The sequence below is a fragment of the Oreochromis niloticus genome, linkage group LG12 (assembly GCF_001858045.2).
Source record: "Oreochromis niloticus isolate F11D_XX linkage group LG12, O_niloticus_UMD_NMBU, whole genome shotgun sequence".
NCBI classification, from domain to species: Eukaryota; Metazoa; Chordata; class Actinopteri; order Cichliformes; family Cichlidae; genus Oreochromis; species Oreochromis niloticus.
Genome location: NC_031977.2, coordinates 36123458 through 36140925, shown reverse-complemented (window position 1 = coordinate 36140925; position 17468 = coordinate 36123458). Strand labels below are relative to the sequence as shown.

Sequence of the window (17468 nt, the reverse complement as noted above, 5' to 3'; positions counted from 1 at the left end):
CAACTTCCAGATTGTATGAGTAAAATTAGTTGGGCTTTTTTCTTTGCCAGTTTAACATTTTCTGTTTTGCCTGTCACTGTTCCCTGTCTGTTTTCTTACCTGGTTCTTCCTGACCTTGTACTTTCTCCTCATGCTCCCCTCTTTCCTCTCTCCCTCTTTGGACTGACAATCACACACAAATAGATTGTATTCAATTAGATTAAATAAAATACTATTAAGATCACTAATAAAAAAAGTCCTCTCTCAGTGTACTTTCAACCAAAAGGCAAATAACCAAACCACATGTACATCTAATAAAGGATATAAATACTGAAACACTGATCCAACATTATCCTTTATTGATGGATCATTTGATCTGACACTTTTACCTGAATGTGGCTCCTTTTTTTGAAAAAACTTCCTCATATCCATTATGAACCTGGCTATCTCTCTGTACACACACACAGACACACACAGACACACACAACAGGAGTTATAAGGTTAATGGGCATCCAGTCAGTTAGCTAGTTAGTACCTTGGGTTTAATATCGGCACATGCACATATGACAAAATAACCAGTTTCTCTCATTTACATTTCAAACAGGACAGTGGTAACAACAGCAGGCTACGGACAATGTTAAGTTTTAGATTTTAAATATGCTATATAAATTTCAATGGGAGCAACAGGACAATCAAATATCGCTGATTTTACTACAGAGTAGGACGGATTATAGGGTAGCAAACATAGTCGGGAAACACGTTTTCAACACTGCAGGTTACCTGGGTGTAATGTTTTTCAGCTAAAAAGAAACATGGCCTGACTCCTACCTAACTATATAAAGAGTAACTGAAGGTTAAATGCAGCTAATATGTCCTGTTTTAAGGCAGGCGCTTCCACGTCCGCTCCGCTGCGTCTCAGCCACCATCGCTCTGGCAGCAATGGAGCTAGAGCCAGAGTAGGGGAAAGACGAGCTGCAACAAACCATTTTCGGAGGGGGGAGGGTTATCTATACTTTTGTTGTTAAAATGTTCCATCTCAATTACGTACTGTATGCTTTTTATATTTTTAGTAGTGTGTCCCACAAACAGCAAATATTGTCAAAAAAAAGTAAGAAATCTTTGGGGGTGCTTTGATTCATTTTGGGGGTGCTGAAGCACCCCCAAAAATGGGCTAAAATCGCCCCTGGTTGTGAGACATCTAACCCATGCATATTTTGAGAATACATCTATACATGTTAGCAGGTATCTAACATTATCATTATCTGTCATGTATTCAGACATATCAACCAGATCGGCTTGAAACTGTTTGTCGATTCCATTAACCAATACTCTATTTCTGGGAAAGTGGATCCTAGCTGGTTTATGGAGTGTGTAAGTGTCGTCTCGTTCTAAATAATGTTTAACCTGTGATAATGAGGGTTTTACACCTATTGCCTCAGCGGTAGCTATACGGAGCTTATTTAAACTGGCCAATCCAGCCGGATGGGCCGGATCATGATAAATTTTATACAAGGTGTTTTCCATGATGCATGCATGACACAAATGATAAAGCTGTCGGTGTTAACACGTCTTTTTATTTCATTCACACAGACAATGAATACTGAACAGCATACATTAAACCAGGTGTCTCCCAGCCCAGTAGTTACCAATCATGCGAAGCATGGCTGGTTTAGCACGTCGGTCATAATGACTTGCTTCTAGCAACTGCACAATGTTGTCGTTAATTGCGCATACTATATGTTCTGATGATCTCAGTTCGGTCATGGTGTGTTCTGCAATCCGGCTGAATTGTGTTCCAGTCCCGTCGACTGTGTACGAGCGCACAAACAGGCGTATGGCGGGGATGAATCGGTCTGTCTTGAGCCTTATCATCACATCGTCATAGTAGATGTCAAAGAAATACTCGGGCAATTCGAGCAAGCAGCTGTGTTGCACCTGACTGGGGTGAGATATTTGACATCCGTAGCATGTATCCTGTAGAAACTCGTTTAGCGCCAACATCAGCAGATGGTGGGTTGCAAGCTTGATGTCGATAATGGTTTCCTCAAACAGCCCCGATCCTGTAGGATCCTGCAGCAGCTGTGGAGAGGGGGGAGGAGATGGTGGGGTCTGGATTAACAGCGATGGGGGTGGGGAGTCTGTGAGGTCCCACGGTTGCGTGTCTCGCTCTGAAAATGGGAACAATAAAAATGTTATATTTTGTTGCATAGATACACACACACACACACACACACACACGCACACACACGCACATATATTTAACCTACCATTTGGTTTATTTAGTTGTCGGACAGCCTTATGATTTTAGGTTTGCACAGGGTAGAAGGCAAGCCAGTCTTCGGGCAAGTCGCAAAATCATCAAAAACAAGGCGTTTTCTAATACCCTCGTACGCAGTGTTGAGTCTATCTCTCTTGATGGCGTCGTCAACCTTGCTAAACATATGCAGCATAGCTCTCCAGTCGCACCACTGTATAAAAAACATATCCTTAAACCATGTAGTGCGCTCTTCTATGCTCAGAGGGTAAGGATTTAACCTCCAGTTTTCAACCCCTCTGGCCGCTATAAAACTTTCCCTGTCATCACATACACTGAGAAAAATAAAGTCATCGGGGCTACGGTTGAAACGATCAGCCTCGACCCTGTAAAGCTCTGGGCCTGTTGGACTGTTCCACTGGGAAACATACAGCATCTCTGGGAAGCCCACATTGTCCAAGTCCGCACAAACAACAGTGCGAAAGAGTTTCCAGTTTCTAGTAGACATGCGTTGTGACTCCCCCCAAAACACTCCCTCACCACAATCTACACGAAGTATAACTGCTCCGTTGGTATATTTAACGGTATACACATACCCGTTACTGCCTCGATATTCTAACTTAAATTCAGTCCCATCTACGACGTTTTCACAGCGTTGCTTTTTGCGGTGAGGGCCCCGGCATACGCCTGTAGACGTACCTAGAGCTTCTGTTGCTTGGGCGATGTCCAGGCTGCTCGTCATGGTTGATACAGATGTCATCCTGCACTCCTTAGTTAGTTAGTTAGAGGTGTTCTTTAGGTTGCGCTGTTGATGTTCCAAATGGTGAAAGAGACCGTTTTTATAGGTATTGGAGCAGTCCTCTAGGAGGTGTCGTTACCGCCCCTTGGGGTTGGGCTTGGTTTCAGGTGACCTCTGAGATGCAGAGATAAAGGTGTAAACAAAAGGTGATGCCTGTTTGGAGGATGGTCAGTAGAAAGTGTAATGGCATGATAAAAGGTATGGTGGCACCGATGGACCTGGCACCGTCGGCCCTCTGCCATAAGATAAAGGAGACTGTTTGTATTGAAAACTATGGCAGTACAATTGAGATGCTCTTGATAAGGATGACCTCTTCTGCTGACTGTAGGGGGTCTAACTGTAACCCCCCTCTGTCTAGCTGTTGCAGAATTAAGAATCCCTGTTTATTTCTAAAGGAATGCCTGCTGTTTGTGGTATTCTGTTTGAAATGCTCCTAAAACAGTTAAATTAAATGCTGTGTGTGAATATGTGTTTTTAGAAGGTGGAAAACTTTCTGTTTGAAACTATTAGCCTCTGTGTGTTTCAGAGCCCTAAAGAAAAAAGCAAAATGCTTCTAAACTAGTTAAATTAAATGCTGCGTGTGAATATGTGTTTTTTAGAAGGTGGAAAAAACTTTCTGTTTAAAAACTATTAGCCTCTGTGTGTTTCAGAGCCCTAAAGAAAAAAAGCAAAATACCCCTAAACTAGTTAAATTAAATCATCTATGTCTAAATAACAGAACTCTGAGACCTATACAATCCTTTAAAAAAGAGTTTAATTAAAACACATAATGGTTTCATTAAATAAAACGCTATTAAACACATGTAAACTCATATGACCTCTGAACTCACAAGTCCGTTCACGCGCAAAGTCCGTTCACGCGCAAAGTCCGTTCACGCGCACACATGAACGCGGAGGGGATATGGGGAGGGGGGATGCGGGTGGGGGTGTGGGGGTAGGGGTGTGGGGGGGGGCAAAAAAAGCTGTAGGTATATTACTACTCACAGGCTCAAAACCAGAGTCGGTAGCAGAATAAGCTGTCTGGCATTGGCAGAGAAGATTTGACAAGTTTTTCATGGGCACAACCCAAATATTCTGCTGCTCAACCCACAAATGAACTTTCCTTACAAATGTGGCCCCATTTAAGGAGAAATAAACAGGCTTTCCATTGTTTTAATAGTTATTGTCCTGAACCATTGCTGTAACAAAAACATTTATATATTCAGGTTATCTGTGTCAAATATTAATATTTGTTTGATAATTTGTACGTTTCAGTACATCGCTGCAGCTACTGCTCACATTAACAACATGTTTCTTTCTTTTTAGCTGTTTCTGAGCTTAAGAAACCAGTGAAGCAAACAAGACAGGAACTGTCTGAAGTTAGGCAAAAAAACAGCAAGTGGGAACAAATTGGGAAAGACTGTCAACAATATAGTTTTGCAACCTTTGGTGAAACCGTATCAAAAACTGTCCGTTGTAAATGTTAGGACATTTTGTCTTTTGTCATCATTTCCTTCTACAAAGGCTCTTTTATTTTTTTAAGCTGACTTCTTTTGTTCTAAATTCTAACACAGCTTGTTTTTGGGGAACACCTACATGTCTGCACACAGTGACATCATGAGCTCCATTCATTCTCCGTTACATAGCATGTATGTGCATGTGAGTGTTAGATATTAATCATAGACTTCACTGCAGGTTATGAAAGGTTTGAGTGGTTTTGTCCATTTCGCACCTTCATTTTCACCCTTCAGCTGATGGTATAAATCTTTGCACCACAGTGGATTCAACAAAGAGAGATTAGAAGGACGTTTTTTATATTTGCACAAAACTCATCAAACAGTTGCACAGACCAAAAACGCGAGAGAAGAGCAGAATAACTGTTTACGACATTGTAATAACTGTTACAATGTTCCTCTTGTAATGATCTGTAATTGCATATGATTCACGTTTGAGCTCATTTATCTGTTCTGTTTTATACCTGCTATTTTTTATGTATTGTATAATTTAACTAATGCTGCACTCTCTTGGAAGATTTTAATCTGGATAAATATTATGATTTTACTGTATGATGATCTTAAACTGAAAATGAGGTTGTCAATTTACCTATTTGTTGTTTTAGTTATTGAAATAGTTTTGTTTCGAACCAAACAGAATCAAAATGATTTCATATGTGTGTGTTACATTTTGATGAGATTTCACTGCAGGTTTTGACGGGTTTGGGTGGGTGTGTCAGACCACGCCCCCTCAGCTCAGCACATAAAGCTGAGCATCACAGTGGGTTTCACTGCATTCAACATCTGATCTTCCACAGCAGGAAAAATGTTCTGCCTGAGCAATTTCACTGTTGTCATCTCATGTGTGCTCCTCTTCCTCATCCAGCCAGGTGAGCGATGTTTCTCCTTCATGTAAACAAGCAGAGAGTCACATCACTGATATCGTTCAATGTCACAGAGCAGTCTGTGCAGTTTGTTTGTTTCACTCATCTGTTCTTCACTTCATCATCTGCTGATTTATGTGACTGGATGTTTTTTTGGTTTAGGTCGTGGATCTGAGATTATTCAAGGGAAAGAAGTCGTGCCACACTCGATGCCTTTCATGGCTTATGTGACAAGTCCAAACTCTTTCTGTGGAGGGACATTAATCCATCCACAGTGGGTCCTGACAGCTGCCCACTGCAGTCGGTAGGAATTTGAAGAGTGTCTGAGAATCTCCTTGAAAATGTTTTGCTTGCAGTCAGATTATGTTTCCTGTTTTTAAGGAAAAGCTCAAAAAAACTGGAAGACACAAGTACACAGCTTACTTCAATGAAACAAGAGGTTGATCACATTCCCCCCAAAAACGTAGAAGATACAATGTTTTTAATGAAATTCCCAAACATGAAGAAAAGATGTATTTTTTTTTAGCTTTAAGTAAATCTGAAGTATTTTGATATTTTGTTTTACACCTGCTCCAAAACTGGAACAAGAAAGTAGGAAAATGTGTCAGTTTAATGTATCCAGAACCTTTTAAAGTTCAAATAATATTAATTACTATAATTATACATTTTAGGCTGTCTAAATGTATGGGAGAGGATTAATATACAATATTTATACTTGAAATAAATTTTATTGAATTCTTATTTATACATTTCCCTCTAATAGGCATCTTATTGTCAAGGCGACAGCTGTGTGGCAGGCAGGAAGTAGGACCCAAACGCAGGACTCATACACGGAGAAGAATTAAAGCAGCAGCTTTATTGCTGGGAACAAACTCCACACTAATACAAAAATAAACCACAAACAAGGAACTCAGAGAACACACAGCAAAGACGCCACATGAAGGTTAACAACACAACAACAAACAGGGAAGACTGAGGACTAAAATACACAAGCAGGATAATGAGAGGATGGGAAACAGGTGGAAACACAGCTGGGACTAATCTGACATGAGACGAGGGGAGAGCAAAACTAGACAGACTGCACACAGGACGGGGACTATCAAAATAAAACAGGAAGCATGACATTCATGTAGACGCAAATTAGACACCGAGACGTGGAAACATGAAGCACAGAGACAAAAATAACTAAATGTGGAACACAGATAGAAAACCAAGACAAGCAAACAACACACAGAGACAAATAAGGAGAAGAAGAATAGGGAACAACATGACACCAGGAACACAGAGGAGGCACAGACACAGAACAAATAACCTGGAGATTAGAAACTATAAATACAATACAAACAGAAAACAAAAACGTTTTAAACGTGTAAACTTTTTGTTTCTGTGTTTACTACAGTGTGAATACGGTGACTTTGGGAGCACACTCCATCAAGAAAAAGGAGAAAAAATCAAAGCAAATCCGAAAGGTTGTAAAACGCGTTCCTCAACCCAAGTTTGTCAGTGCTGCCCGGGGCAACGACCTCATGTTGCTCAAGGTAAGGAGATGATAGAAAAACAAGTGAAGCAAAAATACAACAATGTGAATGAGTTCATTTTCATATCATATAATGTATTTTGTTCTAAGTTTACACATATTTCAATAAATTACTGTGCATATTTTCCATTTTCTTAGCAAAAATAAATGATTGCTGGTGCAAGACTTTAGTGGCACATATACTCTTACTTTAAGTATTTATGTCTGTATATTACCTATGTACAGATAACATATAGGTGTTCATTATCAATATGTGATATTACTTTTTTTCAGCTTAACAAACGAGTGAGGAGAACCAGGGCAGTGAAATGGCTCAGGTTTAGAAGAACTGCGAGAGACCCGGCAGCTGGCAGCAAGTGTGTGGTGGCTGGATGGGGAGTAACCGAAAACAACCGAACATCAGACGTCCTCAAGGCTGTTACCGTGACTGTGGTCAGCAGAAAGAAGTGCAACTCTCGCAGCTATTACAACCGCAACCCTGTTATCACCACAGGCATGATATGTGCTGGTTCAAATGGTAGAAAAAGGGCTGATACCTGTCAAGTAAGTGTGAAGAATACGCTGCCAGTCAAAGATTTGGACACACCTTCTCATTTAATGGTTTTTCTTTATTAATACTACTGTCAAGATATATAGCAAAGACAAAAATTGATAAATAACTTTAAATATGTTTTATATTTTAGATTCCACCCTTTGTGTCACGGTCCCCGTGCCTCACCGGCTGATTCCGCGTTAGGCAACATGTCTTTGTTTTTGTTCTCTCTCTCTCTCTCCCTCTCCCTCTTTCCCCTGCCGCGGCGGTGCTCACTGCAGGCTCCGCCCCTGGCCCACGCACCTGTGCTCTTCATCACACCTGTCGCTGTTTACTGCAATCAGAAGGGCCTTTTAAGATGGCAGACCTACACTACTCGTCGCTGGAACGTTGAGCCACCCGTGTTAGTGCTTCAGCAATCTGCCTAAGTCTGTGAGTTTCTCTACGAGTTAGAGCTAATCGGATTTTTCTGTGTGTGTGTGTGCGCGCGCGTAGATTCCCCCCGGACCCGTCCCTGTACCCCCGAGTGAGCGAGAGGAGCGAGAGGAGGAAAAGGAGTGGGATTGTTGGCTGAGAGAGCGGAGTGTGGTTTTGGACCCTTTCCCTTCCCCTCGCACCCTGGAGCCCCGGACCCCTTTCCCAAGCACCTTGTATATATATTCACCCGGTGACACCACTGTAAATAAACGCACTATCAGTTTCTGCAAGAGTCTCCTGGTCTGCGCCTGAGTCCGTTTACGAAACCGTGTCAGAACGTTCCAGCCATCATGGACTCAGCAGGTCAGGACCCCGTCAGTCAGGCTGTTGGACAGGCGCTAGCCGCTCAGGAAGCCGCGCTAGCCCGCCATGAGCAAATGCTTATGCAGTTGCAGAACGCGATCGCCGGGTTAACGCAGGCCATTGCCCGATTAACACCGTTGGAAAACCACCCACCACCAGGGGATCCCCAGCCGGCTAACCCAGCCTCTCAGGGCTCCTCGCCCCAGCTGCGGCGGCTAGCTCATCTGCGGTGTCCACTCCGTCTGGGGAGGGATCCCTGCCTACGCCTGAGCCTTTTTCTGGTGAGTCAGATAAATGTGCTGGATTTCTGGCTCAGTGCTCCCTTGTCTTCCGTCAGCAACGTCGCTTTCATAATAATGACGGGGCAAGAATCACCTTTTTTGTACAACTTCTGAGGGACCGTGTGCTTAAGTGGGCTCAAGTAGTGCTAAATGCTGACCCTGATATTGCTTACGTTAACTTCTTGTCCAAGTTTAAGACTGTGTTTAATAGAGGTTCCGGCGCTGAAGCCGCTGCACTACGCCTGCTCAACTTCAAGCAAGGTAAGCGGAGCATGTCCGATTACTCCATTGATTTCTGGATTTTGGCCGAAGAGACCGGCTGGGGGCCGGAAGCGCTACGAAGCGCGTTGCTTAATAATGTTCGTGAGGAATTAAAAGACGAGTTGATCATGCGTGATCTCCCTGCCTCTTTTGATGAATTAATGTCATTATGCATCAAGGTAGACGAACGGCTGCGCGCTCGTCGGGCGACACGGAACTACAACCCCCATGAGGCCGCGGGGCAACTCGGTGCAGCTTCCTCAGCTGAACACGGGCCCTCCCGGGCACTTGAGGGCGCTGACAGGGAGGAACCGATGCAGGTTGGCAGCTCACACCTCTCTGCAGCGGAGCGTCAGCGCCGCATCTCGGCTGGTGAGTGCCTCTATTGCGGTCGTAAGGGACATATTGCCGCCGTCTGCCCGTCAAAAGTAAAAGGCCATGCCCGCCAGTGAGGGTAGGAGTGCTGGTGGGCGAACTCAGTCAAGATAAATCTCCTCCACGCTTAACATTACCAGCCAAGATTTCTGTTCGCTCTGAGTCCCATTCGCTCTCCGTGTTAATTGATTCTGGAGCTGAACAAAATCTTATTGACTCGGATTTAGTCCAGCAACTCGGTTTAAAGACAGGACCCCTGCCTCATGCTCTACATGTCACTGCTCTGTCGGGGCAGCGTCTCCCAGACATCACACACATCACTGAGTCGTTAATTCTCACCCTTTCCGGCAACCATTCAGAGGAGATTTGTTTCTTTGTATTCAAAGCCACGCGAACCCCCCTAGTTCTGGGACATCCTTGGCTGCAGCATCACAACCCTCACATTAACTGGCTAAAGGGATGCATCACTGGGTGGGGGGAGGGCTGTCACATGACTTGCCTTAAGGCGGCCTTACCCCCTACTGCGGTGGTCTCCTCTGAGCAGCCTGTGTCTGCTGACTTGTCTAACGTCCCTCCTGTTTACCACGACCTTGCAGAGGTTTTTCGGAAGGACCGGGCTCAGTCATTGCCTCCACACAGACCTTATGATTGCGCTATTGATCTGCTCCCTGGCGCCCCGTTACCAACTAGCCGTCTCTATAGCCTCTCGCTTCCCGAACGAGAAGCTATGGAGAGATATATTACGGAGTCTCTTGCTGCCGGCTTCATCTGTGCCTCCTCCTCTCCTGTAGCAGCAGGGTTTTTCTTTGTAGAAAAGAAAGACAAGACTCTTCGACCGTGTATAGACTATCGCGGACTGAACAACATAACAGTTAAGAACAAGTACCCGCTGCCGCTCCTCACCTCTGCCTTCGAGCTCCTCCAGGGGGCCACAATCTTTAGTAAACTGGATTTAAGAAACGCCTACCACCTGGTCCGCATTCGCGAGGGTGATGAATGGAAAACCGCATTCAATACACACCTGGGACACTTTGAGTATTTGGTCATGCCATTTGGTCTTACTAATGCCCCAGCAGTTTTCCAGGCCCTGGTAAACGACGTTCTGAGGGACTTCATCAATCGGTTTGTGTTTGTGTATCTTGATGATATTCTGATCTTCTCCAAAACCCAGGCCGAGCACGAAACCCATGTCCGACGGGTTTTGCAGCGTCTCTTGGAGAACCGCTTATTCGTCAAGAATGAAAAATGCGAGTTTCATGTCTCCACAGTCGCTTTCCTGGGCTATATAATAGAAAAGGGGGACCTCCGCCCGGATCCAGCAAAGGTCCAAGTCGTGGTGGAATGGCCCGAACCACCCAATCGGCGCCAGCTGCAACGGTTCCTCGGGTTTGCGAACTTCTATAGAAGATTTATCCGGGATTTCAGTAAGGTAGCGTTACCACTCACCCAATTAACATCACCCAAGGTTCCCTTTCAGTGGAATGGTGCTGCCCGGTCAGCCTTTCAGGAACTCAAGAGGAGGTTTGCCTCAGCACCCATCCTGATTCAGCCCGACCTCACACAGCAGTTCGTGGTGGAGGTGGACGCCTCCGACTCCGGTGTGGGTGCAGTTCTATCTCAACAGAGGAAAGGTAAGCTGCACCCCTGTGCTTTTTTCTCTCGCCGTCTCTCACCAGCAGAGCGAAATTATGATGTTGGGGACCGGGAGCTACTGGCCATCAAACTCGCCTTGGAGGAGTGGCGGCACTGGCTTGAGGGCACGGCCCAACCCTTCGTCGTCTGGACGGATCATAAGAACCTGGCCTACCTACAAACCGCAAAAAGACTCAACGCCCGGCAAGCAAGGTGGGCCCTGTTTTTCACCCGCTTTCGGTTTTCAATCTCTTACAGACCTGGATCACGTAACGTTAAGCCCGACGCCCTATCCCGGCAATATTCTGGTTCTGAGGACGAGACTGACCCTGCACCCATCTTACCTGCAACCTGCACCGTGGGGGCCATCTCCTGGGAGATTGAGGCGGCTGTTCGGGAGGCTCAGAAGACAGAACCCGACCCGGGAGGGGGGCCAGCCCGACGGCTATTTGTTCCTCAGACGGTCAGGTCTCAAGTCCTTCATTGGGCCCATACGGCTCGTTTCTCCTGCCACCCAGGAACTCACCGGACCATTCGGTTTCTGCAACGCTATTTCTGGTGGCCCTCTTTGACCCGAGACACTCGAGAATATGTCTCTGCCTGTCCCGTCTGTGCCAGGAACAAGTCTACAAACCAGTCACCTGCAGGACAACTCCACCCTCTTCCTACACCCTCCAGGCCGTGGTCCCACATCGCACTCGACTTCGTGACGGGGCTGCCTCCCTCAGCAGGTAACACTGTAATTCTAACCATAATTGACCGTTTCTCCAAAGCTGCCCACTTCGTGGTCCTGCCCAAGCTTCCCACGGCCCTGGAGACTGCGCAGTTGCTCTCCCAACACGTTTTTCGTCTGCATGGGATCCCGGAGGACATTGTGTCAGATCGGGGGCCTCAATTCACTTCCCGCGTCTGGAAGGAGTTCTGCACTTCCTTGGGGGCCAAGGTCAGTCTCACCTCAGGCTATCATCCACAGAGCAATGGCCAGTCAGAGCGGGCAAACCAGGAGCTGGAGGCCGCCCTGCGCTGTGTCGCCTCCTCCAATCAAACCATCTGGAGTGAGGAACTGCCGTGGATAGAATATGCTCACAACAGTCTGACGGCCTCTGCCACCGGCCGATCCCCCTTTGAGGCCTCCCTGGGATTTCAACCTCCCTTGTTTCCCTCGGTGGAAGGTGAGCATTCTGTGCCCTCGGTCCAAACTCATCTGCGCAGGTGTCGGCGGGTGTGGCGGGCCACCCAGGCAGCCCTGCTGCGCACCAAGGACCGCAACAAGCGCATTGCAGATCGCAAACGGACTCCTGCGCCCGACTATGCCGTGGGACAGAAGGTATGGCTCTCAACACGTTTTGTTCCTCTCAGAACAGAGTCCAAGAAACTCGCTCCTACCTACATCGGTCCGTTTGAGATTTCAGCCCTGGTCAACCCTGTTTCCGTGAGGCTCAAGTTGCCCCGTAATATGAGGATCCACAATGTTTTTCATGTTTCTCAACTCAAACCTGTCCGGTCCAGTCCTCTGTGCCCTCCTTCCAGGCCCCCTCCTCCCGCCCGGCTCGTGGATGGCCTCCCTGCTTACTCCATCACTCGCATTATGGATTCGCGCCGCCGGGGGCGCGGCTGTCAGTACCTGGTCGATTGGGAGGGCTACGGCATGGAGGAACGCTCTTGGGTCCCGCGTGCGGCCATCCTGGACAGGCGCATGCTGCGTGAGTTCCACCGCCTGCGCCCTGGTAAGCCTGGTGGGTCGCCGGGAGGCTCCCGTTGGGGGGGGTACTGTCACGGTCCCCGTGCCTCACCGGCTGATTCCGCGTTAGGCAACATGTGAAAAACAAGTGAAGCAAAAATACAACAATGTGAATGAGTTCATTTTCATATCATATAATGTATTTTGTTCTAAGTTTACACATATTTCAATAAATTACTGTGCATATTTTCCATTTTCTTAGCAAAAATAAATGATTGCTGGTGCAAGACTTTAGTGGCACATATACTCTTACTTTAAGTATTTATGTCTGTATATTACCTATGTACAGATAACATATAGGTGTTCATTATCAATATGTGATATTACTTTTTTTCAGCTTAACAAACGAGTGAGGAGAACCAGGGCAGTGAAATGGCTCAGGTTTAGAAGAACTGCGAGAGACCCGGCAGCTGGCAGCAAGTGTGTGGTGGCTGGATGGGGAGTAACCGAAAACAACCGAACATCAGACGTCCTCAAGGCTGTTACCGTGACTGTGGTCAGCAGAAAGAAGTGCAACTCTCGCAGCTATTACAACCGCAACCCTGTTATCACCACAGGCATGATATGTGCTGGTTCAAATGGTAGAAAAAGGGCTGATACCTGTCAAGTAAGTGTGAAGAATACGCTGCCAGTCAAAGATTTGGACACACCTTCTCATTTAATGGTTTTTCTTTATTAATACTACTGTCAAGATATATAGCAAAGACAAAAATTGGTAAATAACTTTAAATATGTTTTATATTTTAGATTCCACCCTTTGTGTCACGGTCCCCGTGCCTCACCGGCTGATTCCGCGTTAGGCAACATGTCTTTGTTTTTGTTCTCTCTCTCTCTCTCCCTCTCCCTCTTTCCCCTGCCGCGGCGGTGCTCACTGCGGGCTCCGCCCCTGGCCCACGCACCTGTGCTCTTCATCACACCTGTCGCTGTTTACTGCAATCAGAAGGGCCTTTTAAGATGGCAGACCTACACTACTCGTCGCTGGAACGTTGAGCCACCCGTGTTAGTGTTTCAGCAATCTGCCTAAGTCTGTGAGTTTCTCTACGAGTTAGAGCTAATCGGATTTTTCTGTGTGTGTGTGTGCGCGCGCGTAGATTCCCCCCGGACCCGTCCCTGTACCCCGAGTGAGCGAGAGGAGCGACTGGAGGAAAAGGAGTGGGATTGTTGGCTGAGAGAGCGGAGTGTGGTTTTGGACCCTTTCCCTTCCCCTCGCACCCTGGAGCCCCGGACCCCTTTCCCAAGCACCTTGTATATATATTCACCCGGTGACACCACTGTAAATAAACGCACTATCAGTTTCTGCAAGAGTCTCCTGGTCTGCGCCTGAGTCCGTTTACGAAACCGTGTCACTTTGCTTTGTTGACTGCGCTGCCCTCAGCCTTCTCTCAGTGAGCTTCATGATGTCGTCACCTAAAATGGTTTCACCTCACAGGTGTGCCTGTCAGCGTTCATTTGTAGGATTTCTTACTTTCTTAACGGGACCATCAGTTGTGTAGTGCAGAGGTCAGGTTGGTACACAGCTGACTGCCATGTTTGACAACTGTTAGAATCCATATTATGGCAAGAACCAATCAGCTAAGTAAAGAGAAACAACAGCCCATCATTACTTTAAGAACTGAAGGTCAGTCAGTCCAGAAAACTGCTAAAACTTTGAATGTGTCCCCAAGTGCAGTCGCAGAAACCATCAAGCTCTACGATGAAACTATCTTACATGACGACGCCCCAGGAAAGGAAGACCAAGAGTCGCTTCTGCTGCTGAGGACACATTCATCCAAATCACCAGCCTCAGAAATCACAAGTTCACAGCAGCTCAGATCAGAGCCCTGATAAATGCCACACAGAGCTCCAGTAGCAGACACATCTCTGCATGTTCAGAGGAGACTGTGTGAATCAGGCCTTTATGGTCAAATAGCTGCTAAGAAAACACGATTAAGGAAAAGCAACAAGTAGAAGAGATTTGTTTGGACCAAGAAACACAAGGAGACCATCTGTGCTTTGGTGGGGGGGGGGGCTTTGATGGTGAGACTGTTGGGCATTTGAAGGCACACTGAACCAGCATGGCTACTCCAGCATCCTGCAGCGACATGCCATCCCATCATTTATTTTTCAACAGGACAATGATTCCAAACACACCTCCAGGCTGTGTGAGGGCTCTGTGACCAAGAAGGTGATGGAGTGCTGCACCAGATGGCCTTGCCTCCAGTCGCCTGACCTAAACCCTAAGACTGTTAGAAAACCATTGCAGGTGACGACCTCATGAAGCTCATCGAGAGAATGCCAAACGTGTGCAAAGCAGTAATCAAAGTAAAGAGTGGCTGCTTGGAAGAGTCTAAAATATAAAATGTCTTTAGAGTTACGTCACACTTTTTTGTTTACTACATATTCCACGTGTTCATTCATAGTTTTGATGCCTTCAGCAAGAATCTACAATGTAAATAGTCATGAAAATAAAGAAAAACCACTAAATGAGAATATGTGTCCAAAATTTTGATTGGCAGTGTTTTGTTTTAATGTAAGTAAGTAAATGCAGATTCCCCCGATACAGGTGCTTTTTCACACCTGTATGTGAGTCAAACAAAGCCTATCGTGTGTTTGTTCTTGCTGCAGGGGGATTCAGGAGGGCCGCTGTTGTGTAAAGGAGCGCTGGTTGGAGTCACTTCTTTTGGACGGGGTTGTGGTATCATTAGAAAACCTGGAGTCTACTCGTTTGTCTCAAGGAAACAACTCAACTGGATCAGAAAAACAATGAAATCAAATTAAATGTCCTGAATACCCAGGTCTTAGTCCAGATGAGCTAAGCAAGATGAGAATCTTTGATACTTTTATGTTAAATCTGCTTATGCTGTCATTTTATCATTTCATCATTTCTCTCATATTTTATGAAGTTTTAGTTTCCGCTATCTGTGACAGTTTGCCTCTCATGGTTACGCTTTTCCACTGCAGGAACTTAAAATGAGAACAATGTTGCAATATTGATAAGACGGTAACACCTTATATGACCTAAGTAAGTAATTTATTTATATAGCACTTATATAGATAAAAATCACAGAGTGCTTCACAATAAAACCAGAAATAAAAGAATAATAATATGGAAGAATGTAAAAAGACCTGCGAATAAGGCATAAGTACTCTGTAATTACATGTAATTTGCAGGCAACAAGTCAAGTTTTTGCAAGAAACAATGAATTACAAATTACACCATAAGACCCCTGACTAAGGTGCAAGTACTTTAAAATTACGTGTAATTTACAGGCAAAAAGAAGTATCTGCTGCCCTCAGGTGAATGTATGGCTATTCACCCTATGCAGCGAGCTTAACATAAGAGGAGATGGTCAGAGGAGTTTGCAAAGAAAAGCGTCTGGACTTCTTTAAGTTGCTTGAAGACGTTTCACCTCTCATCCGAGAAGCTTCTTCAGTTCTAAGGTCAAATGGCCGAGAGTCCCAGATTTAAACCCAGTGGGAGTATGCCCACTAGATGCTCTTGATTGCTAACGAGGGGACTGACTGCTCAAGCTTGTCCTTGTAGATCTTGTCTGGGAGCTCTTCACCTCTCCACCAAGGTGAGTTAGCCATGAGCTCAAGAAACCACTCAGACTCTGGGGGACAACCGCCACCAGACACAAGGCGCCAGTAGTCAGTGGTTATTTTCAATTGGTGTAGGATCAAGGCAGCCCTTCACGAGCATCATGGCTGCCTCCTGGCATGGATCTTCTATGTGTCGTCCGAGCTTTTTCAGGCTTTCCTCTGCTGCATCAACTTCCTTACTCAGTCTGATCCAAAATTTTACAGGTGTCTCTCCTGGTACTGGAACTGTGCTGTAGAAAGTGGCCATAGGCATACATGAATATGTCATGTCACCAAAATGTTGCCTCAGTATGTCATAAATAACATCTGGATTCTCACAAAGTTTTATCGATGGGGTGTACTTTCTCACAGTTATTCTTACAATGTCCTTAGCTCTGTCCTTCTCCAACTACTGTTCCTGAAGGGGTGTTGCTCGCTTTTTGAGGTACATTCTCATCAGCTCCTCCCACTCACAGACTGTATGTTTATCGGACCCATCTCCTCTGAAGACTGGAGTCTTTCTCACATCTGACTGCAGGACGAGCTTTGCTCCAGTTAGGCTGAGGTAAGTGAGCTGAGATGGTGGCCTCCCCCTTCCCTTCACCCTTCAGGAACATGAGGTCAGGAGGAGACAGAGCGGTGACCCCAGGATTGCTGTCAGTCCTGGCAGCATCCCAGGGATCCTCATCAGGCTGTTCAACCTCTCCCTGACTCGTGCCATGGTACTCACCTCTCTGAAGGCCTCCACCATCATTCCCATCTCCAAAAAGACTGGCATAGACTCGGCCCCCACTTCTCCTCTCCACTGTCACTCAGGACCAGATCCCCACAGGGCTGCATTCTCAGCCCCCTAGTTTGTGCCTTGTACACGTATAAATGTACACCAACTCACCAACTAACATCATCGTCAAGTATGTAGATGACACAACTGTGGTTGGGCTCATCTAGGTTGGGCTTCACTGTTTTCTCTATTATGAGGCTAGTGAACAAATCTTTTGACAAAGGTAAATTTGTGAGCATATTTTCTTGTTTGTTTCTCAGTCTTTCTAAATATTTGTGCTTGGAAGCCCCAAAACAAAAATATATTCTACTATTCTTTCTTGTTTTTCTACAATCTGATAAAGACAGAAATAAAACAGGCATCTGCTTCTGTATCTTTCTGTCATTGTTTGCTCTACAACGCTTTCAACATGTCATCTTTTTATAATACCTCCTAAATCCTTGACTTCTTTATGGTAACATATTTTTATAGCATTTGGAATAAATAACCCTGCCCTCACTGTGGCACAGGCACTCAGTTTTCAGACTACACCACCAGGTGGGGCTCTCTGGTAAATTCTGGGGGTACTGTGTTGTGACAAATTGTTGGTATTTTACATG

At 45.6% G+C, this 17468-nt stretch overlaps 2 protein-coding genes and 1 long non-coding RNA gene across 3 annotated transcripts; 2 read left to right on the top strand and 1 right to left on the bottom strand.

Annotated features, from left to right (window-relative positions):
• Positions 1 to 1180: 1180 nt before the first annotated feature.
• Positions 1181 to 3454, bottom strand: LOC109204450 (uncharacterized). The gene is made up of 2 exons (XM_019365440.2): positions 2933 to 3454; positions 1181 to 2147 (listed from the first exon to the last, which is right to left on the bottom strand). Exons 1-2 carry the CDS (start codon positions 2991 to 2993, stop codon positions 1594 to 1596), a joined length of 615 nt encoding a protein of 204 aa, XP_019220985.1. The 5' UTR covers positions 2994 to 3454; the 3' UTR covers positions 1181 to 1593.
• A 1781-nt stretch (positions 3455 to 5235) lies between these two features.
• On the top strand, positions 5236 to 7570 carry LOC106098174 (granzyme K-like). Its single transcript, XM_025897204.1, has 4 exons — positions 5236 to 5394; positions 5551 to 5692; positions 6788 to 6926; positions 7199 to 7570. Exons 1-4 carry the CDS (start codon positions 5331 to 5333, stop codon positions 7538 to 7540), a joined length of 687 nt encoding a protein of 228 aa, XP_025752989.1. The 5' UTR covers positions 5236 to 5330; the 3' UTR covers positions 7541 to 7570.
• A 5275-nt stretch (positions 7571 to 12845) lies between these two features.
• Positions 12846 to 15730, top strand: LOC112841888 (uncharacterized). Its single transcript, XR_003213320.1, has 2 exons — positions 12846 to 13134; positions 15132 to 15730. It is a non-coding gene; the product is annotated as an uncharacterized LOC112841888 (long non-coding RNA).
• Positions 15731 to 17468: the final 1738 nt, after the last annotated feature.

What these genes read in the sequence shown, in the direction of transcription:
- LOC106098174 (XM_025897204.1), top strand. Translation starts at nt 5,331, where the DNA reads ATGTTCTGCCTGAGCAATTTCACTGTTGTCATCTCATGTGTGCTCCTC. An exon ending in CCTCTTCCTCATCCAGCCAG is followed by an intron (nt 5,395 to 5,550) that starts GTGAGCGATGTT and finishes TTTTTGGTTTAG; the next exon opens with GTCGTGGATCTGAGATTATT. An exon ending in ACGACCTCATGTTGCTCAAG is followed by an intron (nt 6,927 to 7,198) that starts GTAAGGAGATGA and finishes ACTTTTTTTCAG; the next exon opens with CTTAACAAACGAGTGAGGAG.
- LOC109204450 (XM_019365440.2), bottom strand. Translation starts at nt 2,993, where the DNA reads ATGACATCTGTATCAACCATGACGAGCAGCCTGGACATCGCCCAAGCA. An exon ending in CCAAGCAACAGAAGCTCTAG is followed by an intron (nt 2,148 to 2,932) that starts GTACGTCTACAG and finishes TCCCATTTTCAG; the next exon opens with AGCGAGACACGCAACCGTGG.